The 25182-nt window shown below is 42.3% G+C and overlaps 1 protein-coding gene across 1 annotated transcript in view; it reads left to right on the plus strand.

Annotated features, from left to right (window-relative positions):
- Positions 1-25182, plus strand: part of CLSTN2 (calsyntenin 2) — a 746211-nt gene that overhangs the window by 697133 nt on the left and 23896 nt on the right. The window contains exon 10 of the mRNA XM_042781870.1: positions 17944-18110. Within this exon, the coding sequence (XP_042637804.1) occupies positions 17944-18110 (167 nt within the window). The remainder of the gene's footprint in view (positions 1-17943; positions 18111-25182) is intronic.

The following is a 25182-nucleotide window of genomic DNA, read 5'->3' on the forward strand; positions in this document are numbered from 1 at the left end:
AGAAGTGGCTGGTGGGTTTGAACCGCCAGCCTTCTGGTTAGCAGTCAAGTGCCTTAGGCACTATGCTACCAGGTATTTAATCTACTTCTTTATCCTTCCCTTCAAAGCTCAGTCTTCCAGGATTGTCTTCAGTATTGGTTTCTCATTGCTTCATTGCAGAGGGTCTGTGTAGCTTGTCTGCCTATTCTGCCATCTTCCCAGAATTCCCTGGCTGTACTTCTTCCAAGATAAATCTATTTTTTTTTTTTTTTTGGCAGTCCATGGTATATTCAATGTGCTTTGCCCACACAAAAGTTAAATACATCAATTCTTCTGCAGTCTTCCTTATTCACTGCCCAGCTTTCATGTGCATATGAGGCTATTAAAAATATTGTTCTGAACCTTAGTCTTCAAAGTGACATCTTTGCTCTTTAAAACTTTAAAAAGTTTGCAGCAGACTTGCCCAGTGCAGTATGTCATTTGATTTCCTGACAGATGCTTCCATGGGTGTTGACTGTGGATCCAAGTAAAATGAAACAACTTCAATCTTTTCTACATTTGCCATGATATTTTTTATTAGTCCAGTTTCAGGATTATTTTTTATGTTAAGGTATAATCCATACTGAAGTCTATAGTCTTTGATCTTCATCAGTAATTACTTCAGATCATCTTCATTTTCAGCAAGAAAGGTTGTGTCATCTGCATATCACAGGTTGTTAATGAGTCTTCCTCCAATTCTGATGTTGCATTCTTTATACAGTCCAGGTTCTTGTATTAGTTGCTCAGTATAGAGATTGAATACCTATGGAGAAAGATACAATCCTGACACACACCCTTCCTGATTTTAAATCATGTAGTATCCCTTTGCTCTGTATGAACAACTGCCTCTTGATCTATGTACAGATTTCTCATGAGCACAATTACTAAGTGTTCTGCAATTACAATATTATCCATAATCTTTTATGACCCGCACAGTTGAATGCCTTCACATAGTCAATAAAACGCAAGTAAACATCTTTCTGGTATTCCTTGCTTTCAGCTATGATCCACCTGACATCAGCAAAAATATCCTTCATTCCATGTCCTCCTCTGTATCCAGCTTGAATTTCTGGCCATTCCCTGTCAATATATCACTGCAACAGTATAAAAAGTACAAAAGTATAACTGTACATTCACTTTTAATGAATGTAGTAGTCATTAAGGTATTCACTGAATATTTCTCTTCTTCACTGCTGGTATATGCTAGGACTGCTGTTCTCTATACCCTCAAGTGTGGTACATGACTTGTTGTAGCAATGAAATGTGAGTGGAAATGCCATATGTCACTTCCTGGTAGGACCTTTAAGAACCAGTGTTGCAATCAGATCCTTTATATACATGGTTTATATACATGGGAGTGTGATTAGTCGCAATTTATAGATAAGGATACCAAGGCTCAAGGCTCTGAGAAGTAAAATAGTTTTACCCAAAGTCACCCTGCTCAGTCTGCCCACCCCAGAAACCAAACCAAATCTGCTGTCATTTCATTGAGTCAATTCTGACCCATAAAAAACAAAAATAAAAAACAAAACAACCCACTGCCATTGAGTTGATACTGACTCATAGTGATCCCACTGGGTTTCCAAGGTGGTTAAATCCTTATGGAAGTAGACCGCCCAGTCTTACTTTCACGGACTGTCTAGTGGGTTTGAACCACCAACCCTCTGGTTAGCAGTCAGATGCCTTAGGCACTGTGCTACCAGAGCTCCTTTCCAACCCATAGTGCCCCATTTTAGGACAGAGTAGAACTGCCCCCTAGGAGCAGCTAGTATTATCTTTCAGTGGCCATGGCACTGTGATTGTAATGGCCTACAATACATCCCTTGTCTCTGAAAGTTTTCTGTACCTTCTGAAGTCCATTTATAACATATCCATATTATAAGCCTTCTATGTAAACCTCAAATTGTCTTTGGGCCTGAAATTGTGGTAAGCTTTTCAGGTTGGCAAGGAAACCAGTTCCCATTTGTGAAATTTCCAATTGAGGTAAAACAATGGGAATAGAAAATTATTTGATAGCAGCTGCTTATTGGGCTCTCCTGGGAACTGGCTCCAGCACTCTTCCTGGGCAGAATTCTGCAGCCCCAGTTAGCCTAGCATGTCCTGTTAGTGAATTTGAAAGCTGAAGCAATTTTTCATTATTATCTTTTCCAGTTAAAAAAAAAAAAAAAAGACTTCACTTACATTTAAGATATGTTACTGGTAAGGCCTAGAGCATGTAGCATATCTTAATTGTAGGAAAAGCATTTCACAATCAGGATTGCCCTCGCATCACAGGAGTTCTGCTTCCTCTGCATGGACCACTGACACCACCTTCCATCATTTCTGTGTTTGGGAGTGTCACGATATTCTCAGGACAGAATCAGACCTTCTCACATGGTGGAACTTAGTCTGTGGTGACTTAGAAATGTTTCTGGGAATCCCTGGATGATGCCAGTGATTAATGAGCATGCTGCTAGCCAAAAGTTCAAGGTTCTAGTCTAGCCAGAATCACCTGGGATGAAAGGCTTAGTGGTCTACTTGCAAAAAACTACCCATTGAAGACATAGTGGAGCACAGTTCTACTTTGATACATGGGGTTACCATGAGTTGGAATCGACTCCATATCAACTGGTGGTGTCTCTGTGTGGGTCACAACATGGAAGAAGATCATTTAAATGACTGTGTTAATTCTTACGTTTTCTTAGGTTTCCTACTTATGTTGTTCCTAAGAATAAATGTTCCTAAGAATAAAAATTCAAATTTTTTCCACACATAGTGTATACTCACAACAGCTTCACACAGCCCTCTGAACTGGGCCCAGATACTCAGGAACTTTAACTAAGTTGTCCATGGAAGTGAGTCAAGAAAGCTGCAGACTACCAGATCAGTGCCTGTGGGTTTCAGGGAGATCCCCCAGTGGCTACTGCCAAGGACTCTAGCAAGTGGGAATCCAGGGTACCTCTCCTGACACTATAACCATAGCAGTTCTGTTTTACCTATTTAGCATTAGGCATCTGGGCAATAATTCTTTCACTGATATTGCTTATCATGTTTGAAGAACCACAGTTCTATTCACTCACTGGAGAAGCCACTGTTCTGCCGCTTGCTTGATCATCATCTCTTCTTGGTAGCTCTCATCACTGTGTTCCCTTCATATGATCTCCAGCCAGCAACCACCTTATCCCTCCTCCTGCAGTATTCTCAACCTTGCCATTCCTACAGAGTGTCCAGCTTTGCTTTGCCTACTCCTGACTATCACACCCCTGGTCTCAGATAAGGTGTGATTCTACCCTGACTCCTAATCTTGCTGACTTCTCCCCTCCCCCACTCAACCAATAAATAACATGAGAAGGGGATGATTTAAAGAAGGGGAAGGTTTAAAGATTAAATCCTGTTAAATGACAGATACAAAATCCCTAATTGTGGCTTTTGGAAATAGCAAATAAAAGACATGGCCAATAAAAGGGGTAAAAGGGAGAAATAACCTGCAAGAGTCATAATAATCAGTAGTGTGTGATCCTCAGATATAGGGGAATCAGAGCCACATATGTCCCTGTGATCCGTTGTACACTTTTAGGTCATTTTTCTGTCAGATACTAACATTAGTGCAGATTTTTGGAGTACATCCCTTCACTTAATAAGCTTTGTCTAATTTAGAATAAATTTAATTTAATAAAGTCTGTGTTGAAATTATTCTGTATCCCTAGGGTCTCTGCTACTGAAATAAAGAGGTACACACTAGCAGAAAGTAGTCTGCCTTAGTTTCAAGTAGTATTACTTAAGATGGGCTTCATGATGCTCCAGGCCCGCAGGATGCCCTTCCACAAGGATTCCAAGGTCAAGTTTGGGAAACACCCCATCAACCACCACATACCACCATGCGGGAGAGTCACAATGTACATTAACTCATTAAAGGTTCTCAAAAGCCCTTCAGTAAAGAAATCTGTTGGACTTTACATACCCATGTTTCCCAAACTTATTTTACCTTGAACTTTCTTTGTGTGAAATAGTGTCCCTGGAGCTTTCTTTGGGAAACAACCTATTAGAATTATTAAACATCTCCATTCCCTACTAGGTGATGAATTTGCCCAGGACAAAGATTATGTGCTCTCTCAGATTCTCTTCTCCTACTCTAAACCAAAAAAACCCAAGCTCACTGCTATAAAGTTAATTGACTCATAGCGACCCCTCCTTGGGTTTCTGAGGCAGTATCACTACGGAAGTTGATTGCCCAACCTTCCTTCTGAGGAGTGGCTGGTGGGTTTGAACCACCAGCGTTCTGGTTAGCAGTCAAATGCCTTAGACACTATTCCACCAGATCTAGGAAACCAAACCAAATCTTTTGGCATCAAATCAGTTCCAATTCATCACAACCCCATGTATATAGAGAGTAGAACAGGGTTTTCAATGTCTGATTTTTTGAAGTATATCACCATCGCTTTCTTCCATTGTGCCTCTGGGTGGCTTTGAACCACCAACCTTTCAGTTAGCAACCAAGCAAGCACTTAACTGTTTGCACTACCTAGAGACTTCCAGAGCAGGTAGATTATTAAGGTTTGTTGAATTACTTCTCATTTTTGAGGTTGTTTTGACAGAAGTATGTGGCTGATTGTCTGACATAGAGAGGTGACTAACAGGGTGTCCCTTAGCACTGTCTTCTAAAATAAAAGAAGGATTGCTTCAGGCCCTGGAGTCAATTTGACCTGGGGGTGTATTGGTTTGATTATGACAAAGATGAAAATCAGCTTTAAAATTTAATGATTCATGTCTGGAAGCACAGCATAATTGCATGATGCTTCTAATTCTGTATTTTACTCTGAAGATTATATTAATTAGATGAATTGATAAGGTTCTTGAAGCAAAAACAGTATCATTTTACCTTCTCTAAGAGACTCACTGGAGCAAAAAATAAAAAAAAAGGGAAAGAGATCACCAAAAAGAGACAGGGAAAATTCACATGACATAATCTTGTCTTGCTGTGCATGGGGTCTCTATGAGTCGGAAATGACTCCACGGCACCTAACAGCAGCAACAACAATCTTGTCTTGGTGTTCCTAAATACTGTCTACCACTGTAACTGCTGATTTTTTAAAATTTTTACTGTGATTTAGGTGAAAGTTTACAGAGCAAATTAATTTTGTTTCATAACATTGACTGCAGTTTCCCATGTTAACAGGTCTCTTCCTGCTTCCTCCCTGTAATTACCTCTTCCCTGTGTCCTTCTTTCCCACCCATCCCTGCCCTGCCCCTGAGATATCTCCCTGTGTGAACACTGCCTTTCTGTTCCCCCATGATTGATTGCTCTAAGGAGTGTATTTACCCAATGTAAATGTTTATGCTGTATGCCTGTCTGCTGTTTGGCTGGAAGCCATATGACTGAGTTCAGTTCCAGACCTGAAGGGTAACTAGGGGCCATAGTCTCAAGGATCTCACACCAGGCTCTATCAGACCAGATTTTGAGTTTTCTTCCACATCGTTCTCCTTCTCCATCCAGGATCTTCTGCACTGATCCCTTTCTGAGCAGTTGACAGTGGTAGCTGGGCACCATCTAATTCTTCTGGTCTCATGGTCATATAAGTCCCTTGGACTAATTGTTTCCATGCGTCTTTGGTTGTCTTCATTGTTCTTTGCTCTGGACAAGGAGAGGCCCATGGTTGCATCTAGGTGGCCACTTGCAAGCTTTTAATACTCCACTAACTGCTGATCTTTAAGCTCTTTGTACACACCTAACACTGTGCTGAACCCATTGCATGTATTCTCAGTTCATCTTCATAACAACCCAATGAGACAGGTATTACTATGCCACCCATTTTGCAGATGAGGAAACTGAGACATAGAGAATGTAAGCACCTGGCTGAGAGTCACATGGAGCTGAGATTTGAACCCATGCCTCCCATGCCTGTAACACCAAAGCACACTGCTAGACCATCTCTGTTTCTGTTGTCGTGTGCCATCAAGTCAATTTTGACTCATAGTGACCCTATGTAGGTTGAATTACATAGGTAACTACAGAGGATAGTCATATCTACCCTATAGGTAGAACTGCTCAAGAGGGTTTTCTAGGTTGTAATCATTACAGAAGCAGATTGCCAGGTCTTATTGGCATAGAGTGGCTGGTGCGTTAGAATTGCCAACCTTTCAGTTAGCAGCTGAGTGCTTAATCATTGAACCACCAGGCTTCTGTTGTTGTTAGGTGCTGTCAAGTTGGTTCTGACTCATAGCAACCTTATGTGGAACAGAACAAAACATTACCTGGTCTGTGCCATCCTCACAATCATTGCTAGGCTTGAGCCCATTGCCACAGCAACTGTGTCAATCCATCTCATTGAGGGACTTCCCCTTTTTCACTGACCCTCGACTTTAGCAAGCATGATATCCTTCTCCAGGGACTGGTCCCTCTTCATAACATGATCAAAGTATGAAAGATGAAGTCTGGCCATTCTCGCTTCTAAGAAGGCTTCTAAGAAGCATTCTGGCTGTACTTTTTCCAAGACAGATTTGTTCATTCTTCTGGCAGTCAATGGTATATTCAATAATCTTTGCCAGCATCATAATTCCTTTCTGTTTTTTCCCACCATTCACTGGCTTAGTTTCATTTTAAATATGTGGCTACAGAAACAAGACTACAATGGAACCCAACACTTTGGTTGATAGAGACTTTGGGATTGTTAGGTTCTGTTGAGATGGCTCTGACTCATAGCAGCCCTGTGTACAATAGAACAAAACACTGCCTGGGCCTGTGCCATCTTCACATTCCCTGCTATGCTTGAGCCCACTGCATCAATCCATCTCATTGAGGGGCTTCCCTCTTTCACTGACCTTCACCTTTAGTGGCAACTCTGGTGGAGTAGTGCCTAAGGCATTTGACCGCTAACCAGAAAGTTGGCAGTTCAAACCCACAAGTCACTTCTCAGAAGGAAGACTGGGCAAGCTACTTCCGTAGTGATACCACCTGGGAAATCCCAGGAGGGCTCACTATGAGTTGGATAGTGCCGACTCAATGGCAGTGCACTGTGTTGTTTGTCCAACTTTAGCAAGCATGATATCCTTTCCCAAGGACTGGTCCCTCCTGATAACATGACCAAAGTATGAGAAATGAAAAATGAAGTGTGGCCCTGCAACATTCTGGCTGTATTTCTTCCAAGATGGATTTGTGCATTTTTCTGGCAGTCCATGTTATGTTCAATATTCTTTCCCAACACCACAATTCAAATGCATCAATTCCTCTGAGGTCTTCCATATTCATTGTCCAGCTTTCACATGCATGTGAGGTGCACCTTAGTTTTCAAAGTGACATCTTTTCTCCTTAATACTTTATAGAAATCTTTTGCAGCAGCTTTGCCCAATGCCATATGTCATTTGATTTCCTGACTGCTGCTTCCATGGACATTGATTGTGAGTACAAATAAAATGAAATCCTTGGCAACTTCAATCTTTTCTCCATGTTTCATGAGGTGGCTTATTGGTCCAGTTGTGAGGATTTTTGTTTTCTTCATGTTGAGGTGTAATCCATACCAAAGGCTTTAGTCCTTGATCTTCATCAGTAAGTGCTTCAAGTCCTTCACTTTCAGCAAAGGGCTGCTTGTGTGTAGCCAGGTAGCACTTTCACAGCCAAGTAGGACCAGAGAACTCTGGAATGTAGGGTCAAATTATTTGCCCAAATTCCCTTGGCATTTTCCCCACAAATTGGAAAACGTTAAGATGAAGCCTAAAGATGCCCATCAGACCGTATAGTTTAGTGACGGGGGTGGAAGGGTGCTGAATTTGGAGTCAGAAGAGGATAATTGTGCACCTTCCCTGCTATAGCTGATTTGCTGTGGGTCACTGAACAGTGTCTTGCTTCTCTGCTCCTTTGTTTCTTCATTTGGAGAAGGAAAGAAATAGCCTAGAAGATATACAAAGATGCTTCCAACTCCATGAATTAGTCCTCAACCTAGAGAACTGACTTTTGAGGTCATTGCTAGGTTGTCTGTTTTAGTCATGCTATCTAAATGTTTGCAGCACAGTCCAGAGAGATGGCTACACAAAATCAGAAAAGGCTGGCACAGACTGCTGAGAATGTGTGTCCATAATGTCTACCTCCCCTAGTCACCTGTAACCTGCAGCTTTGTGAGTATCCAAGGCTCGTGTGAACAGAGTGAGAACAGAGGCTCATGACAGTTTATTACACACTTCACTTAGTCTTTTTGTTCTTTGGATGTCTCCATCACTGAATAAGGAAATAAGAGAAAGCTAGATTTTGGACAGCCTCCCTATTTGCATTACCCAAAATTGATACCCAACCATCCATGAAATTGTGCTCATTGAGGGACATCCCCATCAACAAGCCAAGCAGAAACCCTCATCCAACTTAAGCAAGAGGGAGTATGGCCCCTGACTCCAGGTGTTTCTCAGACTAAATAGCTGTGCAATGACAGCAGCCAAGACCAGAATCCTGCACACACTTTGCAAAAGGAGGAGACTGAGTACATTCATACTACATAGAACTTTTCATTAGAGAAAAGTGAACATTACTGATTCAAATGTTCTATTTATTGTGGATGGGTCCCAGCTTTCAGATGAAAGATATCAGGAGCTGAATGGACATGGAGCTCTGCATTCCCGCTGCACCCTCAGGGCTCAGAATGAGACAGGCTACATTAAATCATATTTGCCCAATACTACTGTTTTTTCAATATAATTGTGTTTCCCAGAAAACTTGACACTAATAATTCAGAGTTACTGCTGAAGCCATTTAGTGCCCACAAAACCCAGTATAATTGGACATTTCTCACCAAGTATTACATCAGTTTATGTTGCTGGGGTTCAGTTTATGGTCCCCAATTCATGGCAACCCTATGCAACAACACTGCCTGGTTTTTGGAAATATATAAATATAAAGAAGAAGAGCCTCAATGAGATGGACTGACTGTGGCTGGCATAGGACCAGGCAGTGTTTCGTTCTGATGTACACAGGGTCACTATGAGTTGGAGCTGACTCAATGGCACCTAACAACAACATTGCCAAGCCTTTCTTCCTAGTCTGTCTTACTTGGGAAGTACTGTGGAATCCTGTTTAGCAACATGCAAGCCTCCACTGGCAGACAGGTGGTGGCTACACAGGAGGCACATTGGCTGGGAAATAAACCCAGGTCTCCCACATGAAAAGCAAGAATTCTACCACCGAACCAGCAATGCCCCCTCCACCTTTATGAAGAAGCTCAATTACTGCATCCTTTAAGAAATTCTCCTTTATACTTCCCACCTCATCTCATCATAGGATGTTCTGAGCAAAGGCTTGGGACTAAGTAAGACCTGAATTTAAAACTTGACTAATTTCTGGCTGTATGGCCTTGAGCAACTTAAGTAACTTTCAAAGTAACTTTCAAAACCTCATATCCACTTGCAGAAAAATGAAACAAGATCCATACCTTACATCACACACAAAAAGGAACTCAAGATGGATCAGACTTAAATGTAAAACCCAAAACCATAAAGTTCATCAAAGATAAAATAGGGGCAAACTTATGGGTCCTAATTTATGGCATAGTCTATCAAGCATAATCCAAAAATAATCCAAAATGCACAAAAAATGGAAGAAAAAACCAGATGACTGGGACTTTTTAAAAATTAAATTCTTATGTGCACTGAAAGACCTCCAAAAGAGGTCCAAACTTACAGATTGGAAAAAAAAAAAAAAAAAAATGTGCACTGAAAGACCTCCAAAAGAGGTCCAAACTTACAGATTGGAAAAAAAAAAAAAAAGTATTTGCTATGACATATCTGACAAGGGACTTATCTCTAAAATTTATGGAAAACTTCAACATCAAAAAAACAATCAATCCAATTCAAAAACAGGCAAAGGACATGTACAGACATTTCACCAAAGAAGATATACAGGCAGCCAACAAACATATGAGGAAATGCTCACAATCATTAGCCAGTAGAGAGCTGCAAATCAAAACAATGAGATATCATCTCACCCCAGCAATAAGAGAAAAGTTCAACAAAACAGAAAATAACAAATGCTGGTGAGGGTGTTGAGAGATTGGAACTCTCACACACTGCTGATGGGCCTGTAAAATGGTACAGCCACTGTGGAAAACAGTATGGCATTTCCTTGGAAAATTGAAAAGAGAAATCCATTCTATCCAGCAATGCCACTACTAGGAATATATCATAAAGAGGTGAGATCCAGGACACAAATAGACATAGGCACATTCACATTCATCGCAGCACAAGGCAATATAACAAAAGTGTGTGATCAGTATAATAAGAGTAAGGAAAGGAGGACACAGAAATGTGCACAAAAGATATAGACAACAGAGGCAAAGGGTATTACATACACAATACTGCATTACTAGTGGCAGCAAACACTAGTCTATGGGTTAATGCACAGACAGGTGAGAAGATCAGATGCAGGTAGGCGAACAGGAATATACCCATGACCATGGGTCAATTTGGCTGATGATATTCTTACATGTGCATTTGTGTTACAAAAATATCTATACACATTATAGAAGTAATGGGACAAATTTGGAGCTTCTCAGTGACAATGAAGCATCTTGAGGGAGAAAGTCACTGGGCTTGCAGACTCAGGACCATGGTTTCTGGGGACATCAAGCTAAATTAGCACAACATAGTACTTATAAACTCTTGTTTTACATCCTACTTTGGTGAGTAGTGACTGGGGTTTTAAAAGCTTTTGATCAGCCATCTGAGACGCAACTATTGGTCTTCCCTTGTCTGGAGCAAAGGAGAGTGAAGAAAATCAAAGCCATATGGAAACAATTAGTCTAAAGGTATGATGGATCACAGGGACCTCAGCCTTCACAACCTGACACCAGAAGAACTAGATGGTGCCTGGCTGACACTCGGAAAGGGATCAAAATGGGAGATCATGGATAGAGTGGGAGGGAAAAATGTGGAACAAAATTGGAGAACACAAAAATGACCACAATTAGGAGGGACTTCTGGCAAGATGGTGGAATAGGTAGATACGCTCTACAGACACTTTTCAACAAAAAGGACAATTATTGGTCAGAGAGAGACTGGTGGGACCCTCAAAACTATGGCCCCAAGTTATCCTTCCAGCCTGGAACTGAACTCATTTCCATGGATTACCTCTCAGCCAAACAGTAGAATGACTTACATGCAGAACACTTACCCAGGGTGATGCACCCCTTAGATCCATGGATCGTGAGACATCCAACAGGCAGCATTTGCATAGAGAGAAAGCTAGAGATACAGGAATGCATAGGTAAGAAGGACACAGGGAAGGGGTAGTGACAGGAAGGAGATGGGAGGAGAGTTCTTTATTGTTGGGATTGTAATTGGGGCCATGAAACCAAATGTGCATGAACTGTTGAGAATAAAATGAATCTGCTTTGTAAATATGCACTGAAATCACAATAAAAAATAAAATGAAAAAACCCTCATCTATAAAGGAGTTGTAAGTGTAGCAGGTAAGAATCTCAATCCCCAAAGACAAAAATTTTTCTACACCCATCCTGTTCTTTGATTTCAGGCTCCCTTTCCGTATGAGTGGAGGCAGTCTAGCCCCAAAATTTGGAATTCTCCCATTTTCCTGGTGTGATGCTGATTTCAGGAAAATTTATACAGTGTCAAATGGGCCTCCTGTACATACAGGTACACTGAAATGGTGCTCATCTGTTTTGGTTCTCAGTCTTTCAGGACTGGCACCTCCCTTGGTATTTCCCTGCCTTAATTAGGGACACAGAAAGATTTTCACTGCTTCTCTTGCTCTCTGAAATAGCAGTAGTCCATCTGCCCAGATGTACCAAGCCAGCATTCCCTCTCTAGCATCCCGCAGCCTTGCCAGGGCTCAGCCCAGAAGGCAGGTTTCTAGTGCCCTCACTCTGAGCCTCTGGTGTCTTAATCCCTTCCATTCCCCACCCTGTTGTTGTTGTGTGCCGTCAAGTCGGCCCTGACTCATAGCGACCCCTCTTTGGGTTTCCGAGGCAGTATCACTATGGAAGTAGATTACCCCATCTTCCTTTCGAGGAGTGGCTGGTGGGTTTGAACTGCCAGCCTTCTGGTTAGCAGTCAAGTGCCTTAGGCACTATGCTACCAGAGCTCTCCCAATTGGAGGCATCATTCTCCTAGTCTGGGAGAAGCCAGATTGTCTTCCTCTATTTTTTTTTTTTTTTTCCCAAATGGTGATCCATACCCATTATTTTTCTTAATCCCATAAGAGCTTTGACTAGTTGCTGTCATCTTAACTCCAATTCATGGGCACCCTATGTGTGCCACAGTAGAACTGTACTCTATAGGACTTTCAATGGCTGATTTAACAGAAGTACATTGCCAGGACTTTCTTCCAAAGAGGCAACCTTTCTGTTTGCAGCTGAGCATGTTAACTGTTTGCACTAAGGACTCGCCATAGGGCCGTGCCTTCTAGAAACCAAATCGGGGGAGAGACTTAGCTTCAGACCCCTTCCATTCTTCTACCTGCACAGGCCTTCCTGAGGCAATGACCATAAAGCCAGAGCTATCGCTGAATGGAGAAATACTAGCAGAAAATTGAAAGAACAGGCTGTGATCTCAAAACTACTATCCTGACACTTAAGGATTAAATGACATATGAAAGAGTTTTCCATGTCTTCAGAACCTAATAAATGATGGCTGTTATGTTTTTTTTTTTTTCTCTGTGACCTGTTGGACACATTGTCATATCACTTGTTTGGAAATAATCATATCTGTCGTATTCTATCTCTTATACTTGCAACTTATACGGTTTTGTTATACTTTGCCGGAGTCTCCTCTTTATTCTCCAAATTATACATAAACTCTTGAACAGCATGGTCCCCATCTTATAATTAATAGAATCTAATAGAAGGTGAGGTATACAGCAAATGCTTTAAAAATGTGCCCAAACATGGCCTCAAGAATACAAAATAATGTTCACACACATTTAAAGAAGGTTCTCTGTGAAAGAAATAAGGTTTTTTTCTTTTCTTAAAATGATTCACAAGCCAGGTTTATGTCTAAATGTTAACAGAGGAGCCATGTGGTTTATGCAGACACCATAGATATTAAAAAGAAACTTTCAATTTATCTTTTTTTTTTTTTTTTTTAATTCTGCATCCTGACCACTGGAGTACAAATACATTTCAAATTTCTGCCGGCTTCCTATAGCAAAATGCTAATTGAACGGATTTCCTGGAGCTGTGTCACTAATAAATAGACTGCATAACAGATCTTGGATTCTAGAGCCAAAAATATAGAACATGCATGTCTTTTGCTGAGAGAAGACAGTGTGTAAGAAAATATCTTAGTATCCAAGAGAGTCACACAGTTTGGCCTTAGAGGATGGAGCCGCTGAGTGAGTGGTTGAGAGGGACTAGGTGATGAACCTCAGTGGACTTTCTCCCAGCCTAAGTTTCAACTGAGCAGGCAAGGCCCACAGGATGCCCTAGCTGGTCCTAAATACGTATGGATCTACCCACCCTGCAGGCACACACCTTACCACTTCCTACCAGCATGGCCCTGGGCCACTTCTCCTCTTTGACCTTTAGTTTGCCCATCTGTAACTATAAAATTAGTAACCACCTCTAGGTATTTCATGAAGATTCAGTGAAATGATGTCTATTAAGGACTTCACACAGTGTTGATCACAGTTTATGCTCAGTTGTTGGTGTTGGATCTGATACTCCAGGAGGGGGGTCAGGTAGAGGCAAGGCCGTCTAGATGCCATGGAGAGTGGCAGCTCCACTATTCCTACCCAGGCTCAGACCCTTCCTCCTTGCAGGTCTATGAAGATGTCCCCTTGTTAGGGCAGGAACATACTGATGGTTTAGCAAGCATGTCAACCATAGGGACTGTGGGAGTTTAGGTCAGAAGGCCCCAAATTGGCTTCCTCATGACCCCAGGCCATGGCCATCTCAGGTCACTCCTCAAAGCCAAGTCTGTTTAGAGTTCTTTGTGAACTGCCTCTCAAGAGAGCCTTCTCCTTTCTCAGGGAAGATGCTTTGAATGATAAGTAACAAAAACACAATTCAAGTAGCTTTAACCATAAAGATGGATGATCAACTCCATAACTGAGAGCACCCCAAGGTAGAGTAGTGATGAGGTCCCCTTGGGGCTCTGCTCTCCTCCATGCATGCTTTGCCCCTATTCTCCTTACAAGATGGTTGTTGAGGCTCTGTAACTTCACATCAATCTCCAGGGAAAGAGAGAGTTGATTCCAGAAACTTCCCAGAGAGAGAATAGATACTTTTTCACCCAGAAGCTGCCAGTTATCTTCTCCTCTCAACCCACTGGCCTAAACTTGTCTCATGCTTATTCCTGAGCCCAGTGGCTTGTTGAATGCAGGTGCTGATTTACTTGATGTTGGCAATAGGTCCCATGCCCACCCCTAATCAGCCATTGAAGCAATGCCAGTGGGGTAACCTGATTAACTTAGGCTAAATCCAGTCCATCACTGGCACTGGAGTCAATCCCCCAAGCCTCAGGGTTGCCATTCCAAGAGGGAATGGTGTGTGGGGGGATGTTGGATGGATAATCAGTGTCTACTAACTGTTAGCATTCAACTCAACATCTCATTCAGTCCAACAAATAATTATAACATGCCTGCTGTGTGCCAGGTAGGATGCAGGGTGCCAGGACATCAGGAAGGATCCAGGGTTGATGAAAGGAATTAATGAACCACTTATGCAAAGTGACTGGTACAGCACTTTGTCCCTAATACCTGCTGCTCAGTGTTGTCTTCATTAAAACGAAGAACACATGAGTGATCCTTGCTACTCGAGAGCTTGTGGTTTGGTAAGACAGAGAGAGACAGACATAACTAAATCACAGCTGTGTGCCAAGAGTGGCAAGAGTAAGACTGCTGGTGGCATAAAGGATAGGGATCACATAGGAGCATGCAAAAGCCCTGACCTTAATAGCTCCTGGCCCAGTGATTCTTCACATTGACTTCACATATGAGTCATCTGAAGAGCTTTTGAAACTACTCATGCCAATTAAAGCAGCATCTCTGGGTGTAGGACCCAGCACCAGGCATCAGTTTGTGTTTATAATAGAGCTTCAAACCAGTTCATTCCAGTTCAACCCCCTGCTGAGAATTTGCATTTTCACTCCAGATATACTGAATCAGATCCACATTTTCACAAGATTCCTAGGTGATTTTTATAGACATATACATAACAATCACCTGAGGATCTTGTGAAAATGTAGATTCTGATTCCCTTTATCTGGGATAGAAAAGCAGATTCTCAGCAGGGATTCAAACCAGAATGAACCAGTTCAAAGCTCTGCTTTTGAATGATTCCCAGATGACTCAATGTGTGGCCCAGGTTAAGAACCATTGTTATAGCCAATTTAGGATGTAAAACATACACCTGTAAACCAGTACTAACAATGCCAGGGTGTGAGTGGTTCCTTTGGAATGAACTGTTGGCATCCCAAGGCTCAGGGGAGGGAGAAGGCATGGTGGGCTGGGGATTAAGACAGGGAGAGTGCTTGGTGGGTGGTAGGGAGATGAAGCCTTGAAAGATGGATGGAATTTGTCTAATCTGGGAAACTTGGAGGTAGGCATCCCAGTATGAAGAGAAATAAAACCAAACACTAAACTCACTGCCATTAAATTGCTTCTGACTCATAGTGATCCCATGTGGGTTTCTGAGGTGGTAATCTTTACAGAAGTAGATTGCCCTGTCTTCCTTCTGCGGTGTGGCTGGTGGATTTGAACTGCCAACCTGCTGGTTAGCAGTCAAATGCCTTAGGCACCACGCCACCAGAGCTCCGTAGGAAGAGGAATAGATATAAGTACAAGTGTGTGGGGTAGAGTGGGTAGAAGAAGTGTATTAGTTTAGATCTAATCAGGAGAGAAACCACACAGTGATTTCAAAGAATTATTAACTGTAATAGGATAGTGGAGTAACGGGATTTTCTAGTAAGAAAGAAAAAGAACTCTAAAGAATATAGGAATATCAGATGTAAGGAGCATCCATGACCCCTAGAGCTGAGAAATAGCACCAAAGGAAACCCCCTGCTAGCCTGATGTTCAGATTTTGTTGGTGTGACTGTTGCTTACAGTAGCAGAACTGGCTGGCAATCTTCCCTCTCAGATTTGGGGAAAGTTGATCACAGGGAGGTATCTCACCATGAGCTATTCAGTGCTCTTGTTACCCACAGCAAGGAGTGCTGGGGAAAGCTGATGGCTGCCAGGCAGTGGGGACAGCACAGGTGTTGTCAGAGCCTGCCAGGAGGAAACAAGAGAAGTGGAGAGCAAAACCCTAGAGCAAACAGACACTCAGAGAGGTTACAAGAACCTTCCCATGGAATTAGTGAAGCTGGAATTCAACCCAGACTCATCTTTTCTATGTATTCTGTTGCCTCTCTGAACAAACTCTAGTGTAAAATCAAGGCCAGTATAGGCTGCCCAGAGGTGGAAGAGGCTTGTGCCCAGGGAAGTCAGTGGGGAAGTCTGCCTTCAAACAGACCTAAGAGGAGGAGGCATCATCTGGGAAACCAGGGAGAAAATGGGAGGGCTCGCTTTCTGCCTGGCTTTGCACATAGACCTGACTGAACACTTTCACACAGGTGAAAGCGGACTTGAGCTCAGATAGGGCTCAGCATAGCCGGTGCAGAAGATGATAGGAAATGGGACACAGGAGATGAAAGAATGTTGTGTTGTGTCAGAGGCAGAACAGAAGTAGGGAGGTCCTTATATGCTAATGGCCCTGAATATGAGGAGATATAAAATCAAGCCAGGGCAAGAGTCCATGGAAATAGTGTTTCTAAAATTCCTCAAATGCATGCCAACCTCTTAGTGAAATAAGGGAATAAGCACCAGCTTTGGAGTCAGGCAGACTTATGAGAGTATCAGCTCCAATAAACTAGTTGTAAATACTTCAAACTTTTTTTCCTTTTTTTTTTTTTAATTGTTGAGAATATACACAGCAAAATAATATATACCAATTCAACAACTTCTACAAGTACAATCTGGCAACACTGATTACAGTCTTCATATTGTGCAGCCATTCTTGCCCTCCTTTTTGGATCTGCTCCTCTCCCACTGGCATCGTCTTACTTCCTCCTAAGCTTCCTATCCAGTCTTTTGAGTTGTCATTAATGATTTGATCCCATATAGTAAATTCTTTAAAAGAGCACAAAGCTCACTGCAGATCTTCGTTACCAGTTAAGCTACACTGTTTGATTTAAAGATGATTTCAAGATATATTTTTGGTTTATGATTATCTCAGAGGAGTAGTTCAGGAGTTTATGCAGCCTCAGTACTTACAAAAAGTCTGGAATCCATTCAAATTGAAATTCTGTTCTGCATTTCTCCTCCTTTTAATCAGGATTCTTTTGATCAGTAATTGTAGCCAGACACTCTCCAGTCCTTATGGTCTTATGACAAAAGAGGCAGTACCAACTCATGGAGATGATGAGCCACACATTCCATATCCTCCTCCTATTCCTGCCTCTTCTTCCTCTATTGCTCCGGTAAATACAGACCAAGTGTTGTACTGTGGATGGCCACTTGCAAGCCTTTTAGACTCCAGACAGTACACAATTAACTAGGAATTACCTCAGCCCTTCTGAGACTCCAGGCTCCTAATCTGCTAGTTGGAAACAACAATACCTTCCTTGTAGGCATGTTGAGATGAAGTTCCTGGCAGACAGCCTGGCACATAATAAGCCTTTAATCAATGGTAGCTTCCTTCTCCCTGCTATTTTCACTCCTAAGACAGTTTGCACCCCAGATAGGTACTGTTTTAAAACTCAGAAATTCCAGGATTTCTAAATTTGGTGCAGTTTGGTATTAATGGCAAACACCATTCTCTTATTGAGATCCTGGTCCCTGATCTCCCTACTCAGAAGGGACAGCTCAAGTTTGGGACACACACAACACTCGACTCCATGGTAAAACAGCACTTCGAGGTGGTGCCTCCTACTCAGTCTCCACAGAGCAAATAACAGTGCCTCATTTTCTTTTAGGAGGAGAAGTCACCAAACCCCGGTTTGCTCAATTCTTCCACGGCAGCCTGGCCAGTCTCACCATCCGCCCTGGCAAAATGGAGAGTCAGAAGGTGATTTCCTGCTTGCAGGCTTGCAAGGAAGGGCTGGATATTAATTCCTTGGAAAGCCTGGGCCAAGGAATAAAGGTAAGGGAGGAGCTGGCCTCACCTCTGATAAGATCGAACATTGACTTCTGAGGCTGAGGCTGTCCAGCACCAGTGTGCTCCAGAAAATAGACACTTCCTGTAAAACTGCACAGAAAGGGCAACATGGCAAAGGTGCTGCCTCCAGGGGAGATGGGATTAGTGACCTTGACTTTCCCAATGGACTTCTGCTGCCATCTCCTAAAACTCCTAGATAAGCCCTGTGTATAATCAGTTCACCACACCAAAGTAGGCCCATGTTCAATGTCAACCTGGAGGGAGTTGTCATACTTCATTTGTTTGTGGATTGATTGGTTGCTTTATTGTTTATTTGTCTAAAGGAACTGAGGGAGCATGCAAGAATACATTTCAGCGACACAAATAAAAAGTACATTTCAATAATACAAATAAAGAATTTAAAGCTAGGACTATGTAAAATACAAATTTGAAGGGAAGGTCAAAATCAGAGTGGGGTAGAATTAGAAAGTAGATATGGAGGTCACTGGGTCCTACATTGTTAAATCGAGGCACAGACTAGGCTCTGAGCAATCTCTGATAGTCATAGGGAACAGATGCATGATTTTTACCATTTCTGAAGATAAAAACACTCAAGTTATCCAAGAGAATGAAAGCTACCTCTGAGGAGTTTCCCCTTGGGTGGATAGAAAAGGATGTGGTTGACTATGTCATCAGCAAGAAACTCCCTGATAAGCAGGATTAGGGTGTGGCCTCATTTGGACTTAAGGAGCACCTGGTAGCATCAGGTCTCTAGTGTCCTGAGCAAAATACAGGGTAAAGGAGTCCCTGTTGTTCTTATGTGCTGTTGAGTCAGACCTGACTCATAGCCACCCTTCCTTGGGTTTCTGAGGCAGTATTCACTTTCAGAAGTAGATTGCCCAACCTTCCTTCTGAGGAGTGGCTGGTGGGTTTGAACCACCAGCCTTCTGGTTAGCAGTCAAGTGCCTTAGCACTATGCTACCAGAGCTCCCAGTGCTCAACTACTAGCCTGAAAACCCGCAACTCAAACTCACTCAGAGGTGCCTCGGAAAACAGTCCTAACCATCTGCTTCTGAAAGGTCACAGCCTTGAAAACCCTATGGAGCAGTTCTATTCTGCACACATGGAGTTGTCTTGAGTAGGAATTGACTCAACAGCAACGAACAACACACACAAACACACAGGGTAAAAAGCATTCATGATGATTGAGCTCCACTCAGTTATAATGGACCTAAGTGTGAGCAGTCAGTCACTCAGTCTCCTTTCTGGAAATCAGGACTATGCTGTGTCCTCTGGAGCAGAGGAGAGCCCCACAGAGGCCCTAGAAGCTGTGACAGTTTCCCTTCTTGGTGAGTTCCCACAGGCACTGTGGTGAAGCAGAGGATTCAACCCCCACCTCCCATCCCGTCCCCTACCCATGCTATACCCTAAGAGCTCAGTCCTGCCCTCCCAGGGACCTCATCCTGCCCATCCTGAACAGGGGATCCCTCCCTCCAACAGAAAGTCCCCTTATTACTCTTTTCAGTGACCTACTGCTTGTGGGGCTCTGACTCTGGGTAACCTGGAGAGCATATTGGTCTGAGCATGTTGTAGTTTTCTTCCAGTTACAGTCAATGCCATGGGCACTCATGTGTCCAATTCTGGCCTGCATACTAAGATACAAAGTGACTGTCACATACTCACATACATGGTCACTGTACCCCAGGAGCTCAGTAGCCCAAGCAGACATTTGCAAAATGCAGTATGATAACTGCCACAATGATTATGTGCACTAACACTTCCTGAGTGCTCCTGAGTGCCAAGCACTGCTGTGAATACTTTATGGAGTTAACTCATTTAACTCACAACAAGCCCTATGACAAAGGTACCAAGAGTATTCCCATTTTATACTTGGAAAATTAAGGACAGGAGGGCAAAAATAACTTGGCTAAAGTACCAGAGCCAGAATTTGAACACAGGCACTCTGCTTCAGAGCACCAGACCTGGGAGAATGGGGATCAGGAAAGGCTCCTATCACAGCCTAAGAAGAGTGCTTTAGGATAGATAAGAAAAAGGCAGGAGAGGAGCAAGGAGAGAGAGGAGCCATGACAGAAGGCTGAGATACCACTGGCCAGTGTTACCAGGTACAAACTGTAGTTGGAAAAGGATAGAAGAAGTGACCAGAGAATAGGCAGTAGGCACGGTTACTAGGATCTCATTCACTATGTTTGCTGTTTACATTTTTTTTCTATTTTTCAACAGCTTTATTGAGTCATAATTCACATACCATACAACTCACCCATTAAAAGGGTACAATTTAGTGGTTTTTAAGGATATTCACAGACTCTGACATCCATTACCACATTCCATTTCAGAACATTTTTATCACTTCAAAAAAAATTCCCAGAAATGTTAGCTATCACTCCCCTATATAACCATTCCTCCCTAGCCTTAAAAAAAAAAAAACTACAAATTTACTTTCTGTCTCTATTGATTCCACTACATTGGACATTTTATCTGAATGGAATCCTATAATATGTGAATTTTTGTAGATTTCTATTTCTGTTGGCAACAGGAAGGCATTTCAGGGATCCAGATGAGGGAGCCTGATCATGACCTTGCAGACTGGGTAAGATGGGAAGAGTACACAAGACATGATAAGACAAGAGACACTTTGCAGATCATTTTAAAATGCGGATTCAGCAACTGCTAACCAGAAGGCTGGTGGTTCAAACCCACCAGCCACTCCTTAGAAGGAAGACTGGGCCATCTACTTCCACAGAGATACTGACTCAGAAACCCAAGGAGGGATCTCTATGTGTTAGAAATGACTTGATGGCAGTAACTTTGGTTTTTGGTTTGAAACACAGGTGTTTTAATATATATACATATATACATATATATATATATATATATATATATATGTATATATATATATATGTATGTATGTATATATATATTTTTTTTCTTATTGAGAATATACATACAGCAGAACATATACCAATTCAACAGTTTCTAAATATACAGGGCAGTGACACTGATTACATTCTTCAACTTGTGCAACCATTCTTACCCTCCTTTTCGGACTTGTTCCTCCTCCATTAACAGAAACTCACTCTTCTATAAGCACTGGTGCTTTTACAGAATTGAAGGAAAAGTCACATGACTACCTTATATTGAAAAAGCTGGCAGAAAATCCATCCTCCAGCAATCCTATCTTAGGTTCTTAGTGCTGCCATAATAGAAATAACATAAATGGATGGCTTTAACAAACAGAAATATATTTCCTCAGTATTAGAGTCTAAAAGTCCAAATCAGAGTCTTAGCCATGTGTTTTGGTTCTCTAGTGCTGCTCTAACAGAAATAACATAAATGGATGGCTTTAACAAACAGGATTTATTCTCTTACAGTTTAGGAGGCAAAATGTCTGAGTTCAAAGTGCCAGTTCTAGGGGCTGAGTGAAGGCCCTCCAACCTCAGGCTTCTGCTCTGCTTCTTACGCCCAGCCCACTGGGGCTGGAGGCTTCTCTTAACTCAGGCAGCTGCTGGCTGCTGAGACTGACAAACCTACTGTCAACAAGGATAATGGCACAGTCCCAAGATTATCAAGCAATGTGGCAGGCCACTAGTTAAAGTCCATAAACAGTTCCAAGATCAGCAGGTAACATCGCAGGCTGCTCAATGGAGACTCAGCTATGTGCAGGGTCCAAGGGTGCCAAAAAGCTCAAGACCTTTCTCAAAGCATCATATCCCTCAGGCAGCTGCTCAGCTGCTCACAGCAGATTCCACCATGGAGTCGGTTACCAATCTCACCATGGGCAATAACTACAGTCAGCCGCCCAGCCACTCAAAACCAGGCCCAGCAAAGTTGACACAGAACCTTAAATACCACACCATGTTGATTCCCTCTATGGGTCTCTTTCCTAGTTTCTAGTAACTGGCAGCAATTTTTGGAAGCACTGAATGGCAGTCCTTGGCATTTGTTGGAGTTCCTTAGAATTCCATGAGATTCCTTGATGTCTGTCTTCCCTCTATGTGTGCCTGTCTTATGTGTCTTTTTATAACCGGGAATTTATTAGGTTTAGGACCCACCCTACTCAAGAATGACCTAATTAACATAAACAAGAAAACCCTACTTCTAAACAGGATAACGTCTACAGGTATAGCATTTAGTATTTCTATGCATATTCTGTAGGGACACAATCAATCCCTAACACTTCCCCTCTCTGTCTGATCCTGAATTTACACCTTGCCTCTGAGTGGATGTTTTTTCCTTTCAACCATCCCATGGAGCCATCTCAGTCTCCAGGTCCTACAGAGTAAATAAGCCAAAGATGCTAGACTTAAATTGTCATGAATACTTTGTTGTTGTTGTTGTTATGTGCCGTTGAGTCAAACCCGACTCCTAGCGACCCCTCCTTGGGTTTCTGAGGCAGTATCACTATGGAAGTAGGATTGCCCAACCTTCCTTCCGAGGAGTGGCTGATGGGTTTGAACCGCCAGCTAGAATTATAAATCAATAACCATAGCAATTTCTGCACAGAAGAAATAGCCTATGAAAAGAAGATATGCTGAAATAGATAGCACAAACACACACACACACCCCCAAAAAAAACCACTATGGGGGATGGGGAGGTTAATCACAATGCCACCTGCTCATAATCAAGTCACTGCAAATGATTCCTTTCCATCCTTAGGGCACAGCTGGCAAGAACTAGAGCACTTTGTTCGTAGTTAATGATAAGAGACACAATTTATGAAGCACCCACTGGGTACTACTTTATATCCATTATCCCTACTCTTCATAACAAATTAAATATTTCAAAAATAAAGAGATTGGGGCTCAGGGACTTGCTCAAATAAGTCCGTGCTCTTTCCTCCAGACTGGCAACTCAGATTAAAAGACATTCTTGAAAAGTATTAAAACTCCCTTCCTTCCTTCGCTTCATGTATCATCCTTCACTTTCTCTCTAATGACTATAATTTTCTTAACCACCTACTGGCCTCCTTCCACTTCTCTGGCAAATTGGAAGATGTGAGGCTCAGCTGTAGCTGAGGGACCTTAACCTCCCATCTGCTCACAGGGCAGGATTCCTCCTCTTGATTTCCTCTGAATCATGTTTTGTTTTGTTTTGTTTTGTTTAAAATTGTAATTCAGATGAAAGTTTACAGAGCAAATTCACTTTCCACATAGCAATTCATACACACTTTGTCTCATGACATTGACTACAATTTACCCCAATGCAACAGCTCCCCACCCACTTGCTCCCAATAGTTACCTCTTCCCTGTGTCCATCCCTCCATGCACTGCTGCCCCGAGCTGTCTCCCTGTGCATAAGCAGCCCTTCTTTCTCCCATGATTGTTATCTCCAAGGAATGTATCCACCTCAGGTAAATATTCATCTCTTATGCCTGTCATTTGTTTGTCTGGAAGCCACAGGTATGGGTTCAATTCCAGACCTGAAGGGCAGCTAGGGGCCATGGTCTCAGTGGTTCCATCAGGCTCTAATCAGACCAACAAACTTAGTCCCCTTCCCCCCCTTCCCCCCACCAAATGATTTTGAGTTTTTGAGTTTTGTTCCACATTGTTCTCCCTCTCTATCCAGGATCTCCTACATAGATCTCCCTCCAAGTGATTGACAGTGGTAGCTGGGTACCACCTAGTTCTTCTGGTCTCATAGTTGTATAGGCTGCAGATCGCATGGTGTACCAGTTGCTAGGACTAATTGTTTCCATGAATCTTTGATTTTCTTCATTTTTCTTTGCTCTGGACAAGGAGAGACCCATCGTTGCATCTAGATGGCAGCTTGCAAGCTTTTAAGATCCCAGTCACTAGTCGCCAAAGGAGGTGGAACAATGTTTTGTGTAGTATGTTATGCCCATTGATCTTGATGTCCCCTGTGACTATGGTCCCAAGCCCACAGGTTCAACTACTCATTTCCTCTGGGTAACTAGCTGTGACCAAGAAGTGAATACAACCTTGTCCTTTGTCAGCCCTACTATACACCTGGGAATTCTTACAGAACATATAAATACACTTGTAGAACCATTGTCTGCCAACCCTATACATGGTCTTGGGTACACTCCCTGTTGCATGTTGTTGTTGTCATGTGCCATTGAGTCGGCCCCAACTCATAGTGACCCCTCCTTGGGTTTCTGAGGCAGTATCACTACAGAAGTAGACTGCCTAATCTTCCTTCCGAGGAGTGGCTGGTGGGTTTGAACCGCCAGCTTTCTGGTTAGCAGTCAAGTGCCTTAGGCATTATGCTACCAGAGGAGCAGACATACCTAATAGTTCAGCCTGTCCACCCATCTATCTGTGTTTTCCTTCACTGACAATGTAGTACTGTATGTGCAAAAGGGTTCATCTTTGTTGTCTGCACCTCCATGTACCTCTCTATGTCTTCCTCTTCCTCAATGCCAGCATGTTGATCACTCACATTTGGTACATTGCCCTTTTCTTTACCCAAATCAATACTTGTCTCTACCTATCTAACAGTGTTCCCTCCCCTCCCCTGCCACCCCTGGTAACCAACAAAGAAAATTTCCTTCCATATATAAACTGTTCCTTGACTTTTACAATAATGGACTAATACAATATTTGTCCTTCTGTGATTGACTCAGCATAATGTCCTCCAAGTTCATCCATGTTATGGGGTGTTTTGAAGATTCTAGGTTATTCTTCAGGGTTGCATAGTATTCAACTGTGTGTATGTACCATAGTTTGGTTATCCATTCCTCAGTTGATGGACACCTACATGGTTTCCATCTTTTTGCTATTGTAAATAGTGCTGCAATGAACATGGGTGTGCATATGTCTATTCTTGTCATGGGTCTCAATTTTTTAGGATATATACCTAGTAATGGAATAGTTGGGTCAAATGATATTTCTAGTTCCAACTTTTGAAGGAATAGCCACACTACTTTCCACAGTGGTTGTACCATTTTACAGTCCCACTAGCAATGTATGAGAGTCCCAATCTCTCCACGTCCTTGCCAGCATTTGTTATTTTCTGTCTGGTTGAACTTTGCTACTAGTGCTGGAGCAAGATGGTATCTCATTGTTTTGATTTGCATCTCTCTAATAGCTAATGATCATG

Source organism: Orycteropus afer, unplaced genomic scaffold (assembly GCF_000298275.1).
Source record: "Orycteropus afer afer isolate SDZICR_OR568_19922 unplaced genomic scaffold, OryAfe1.0 scaffold00188, whole genome shotgun sequence".
In the NCBI taxonomy this organism is placed as follows: Eukaryota; Metazoa; Chordata; class Mammalia; order Tubulidentata; family Orycteropodidae; genus Orycteropus; species Orycteropus afer.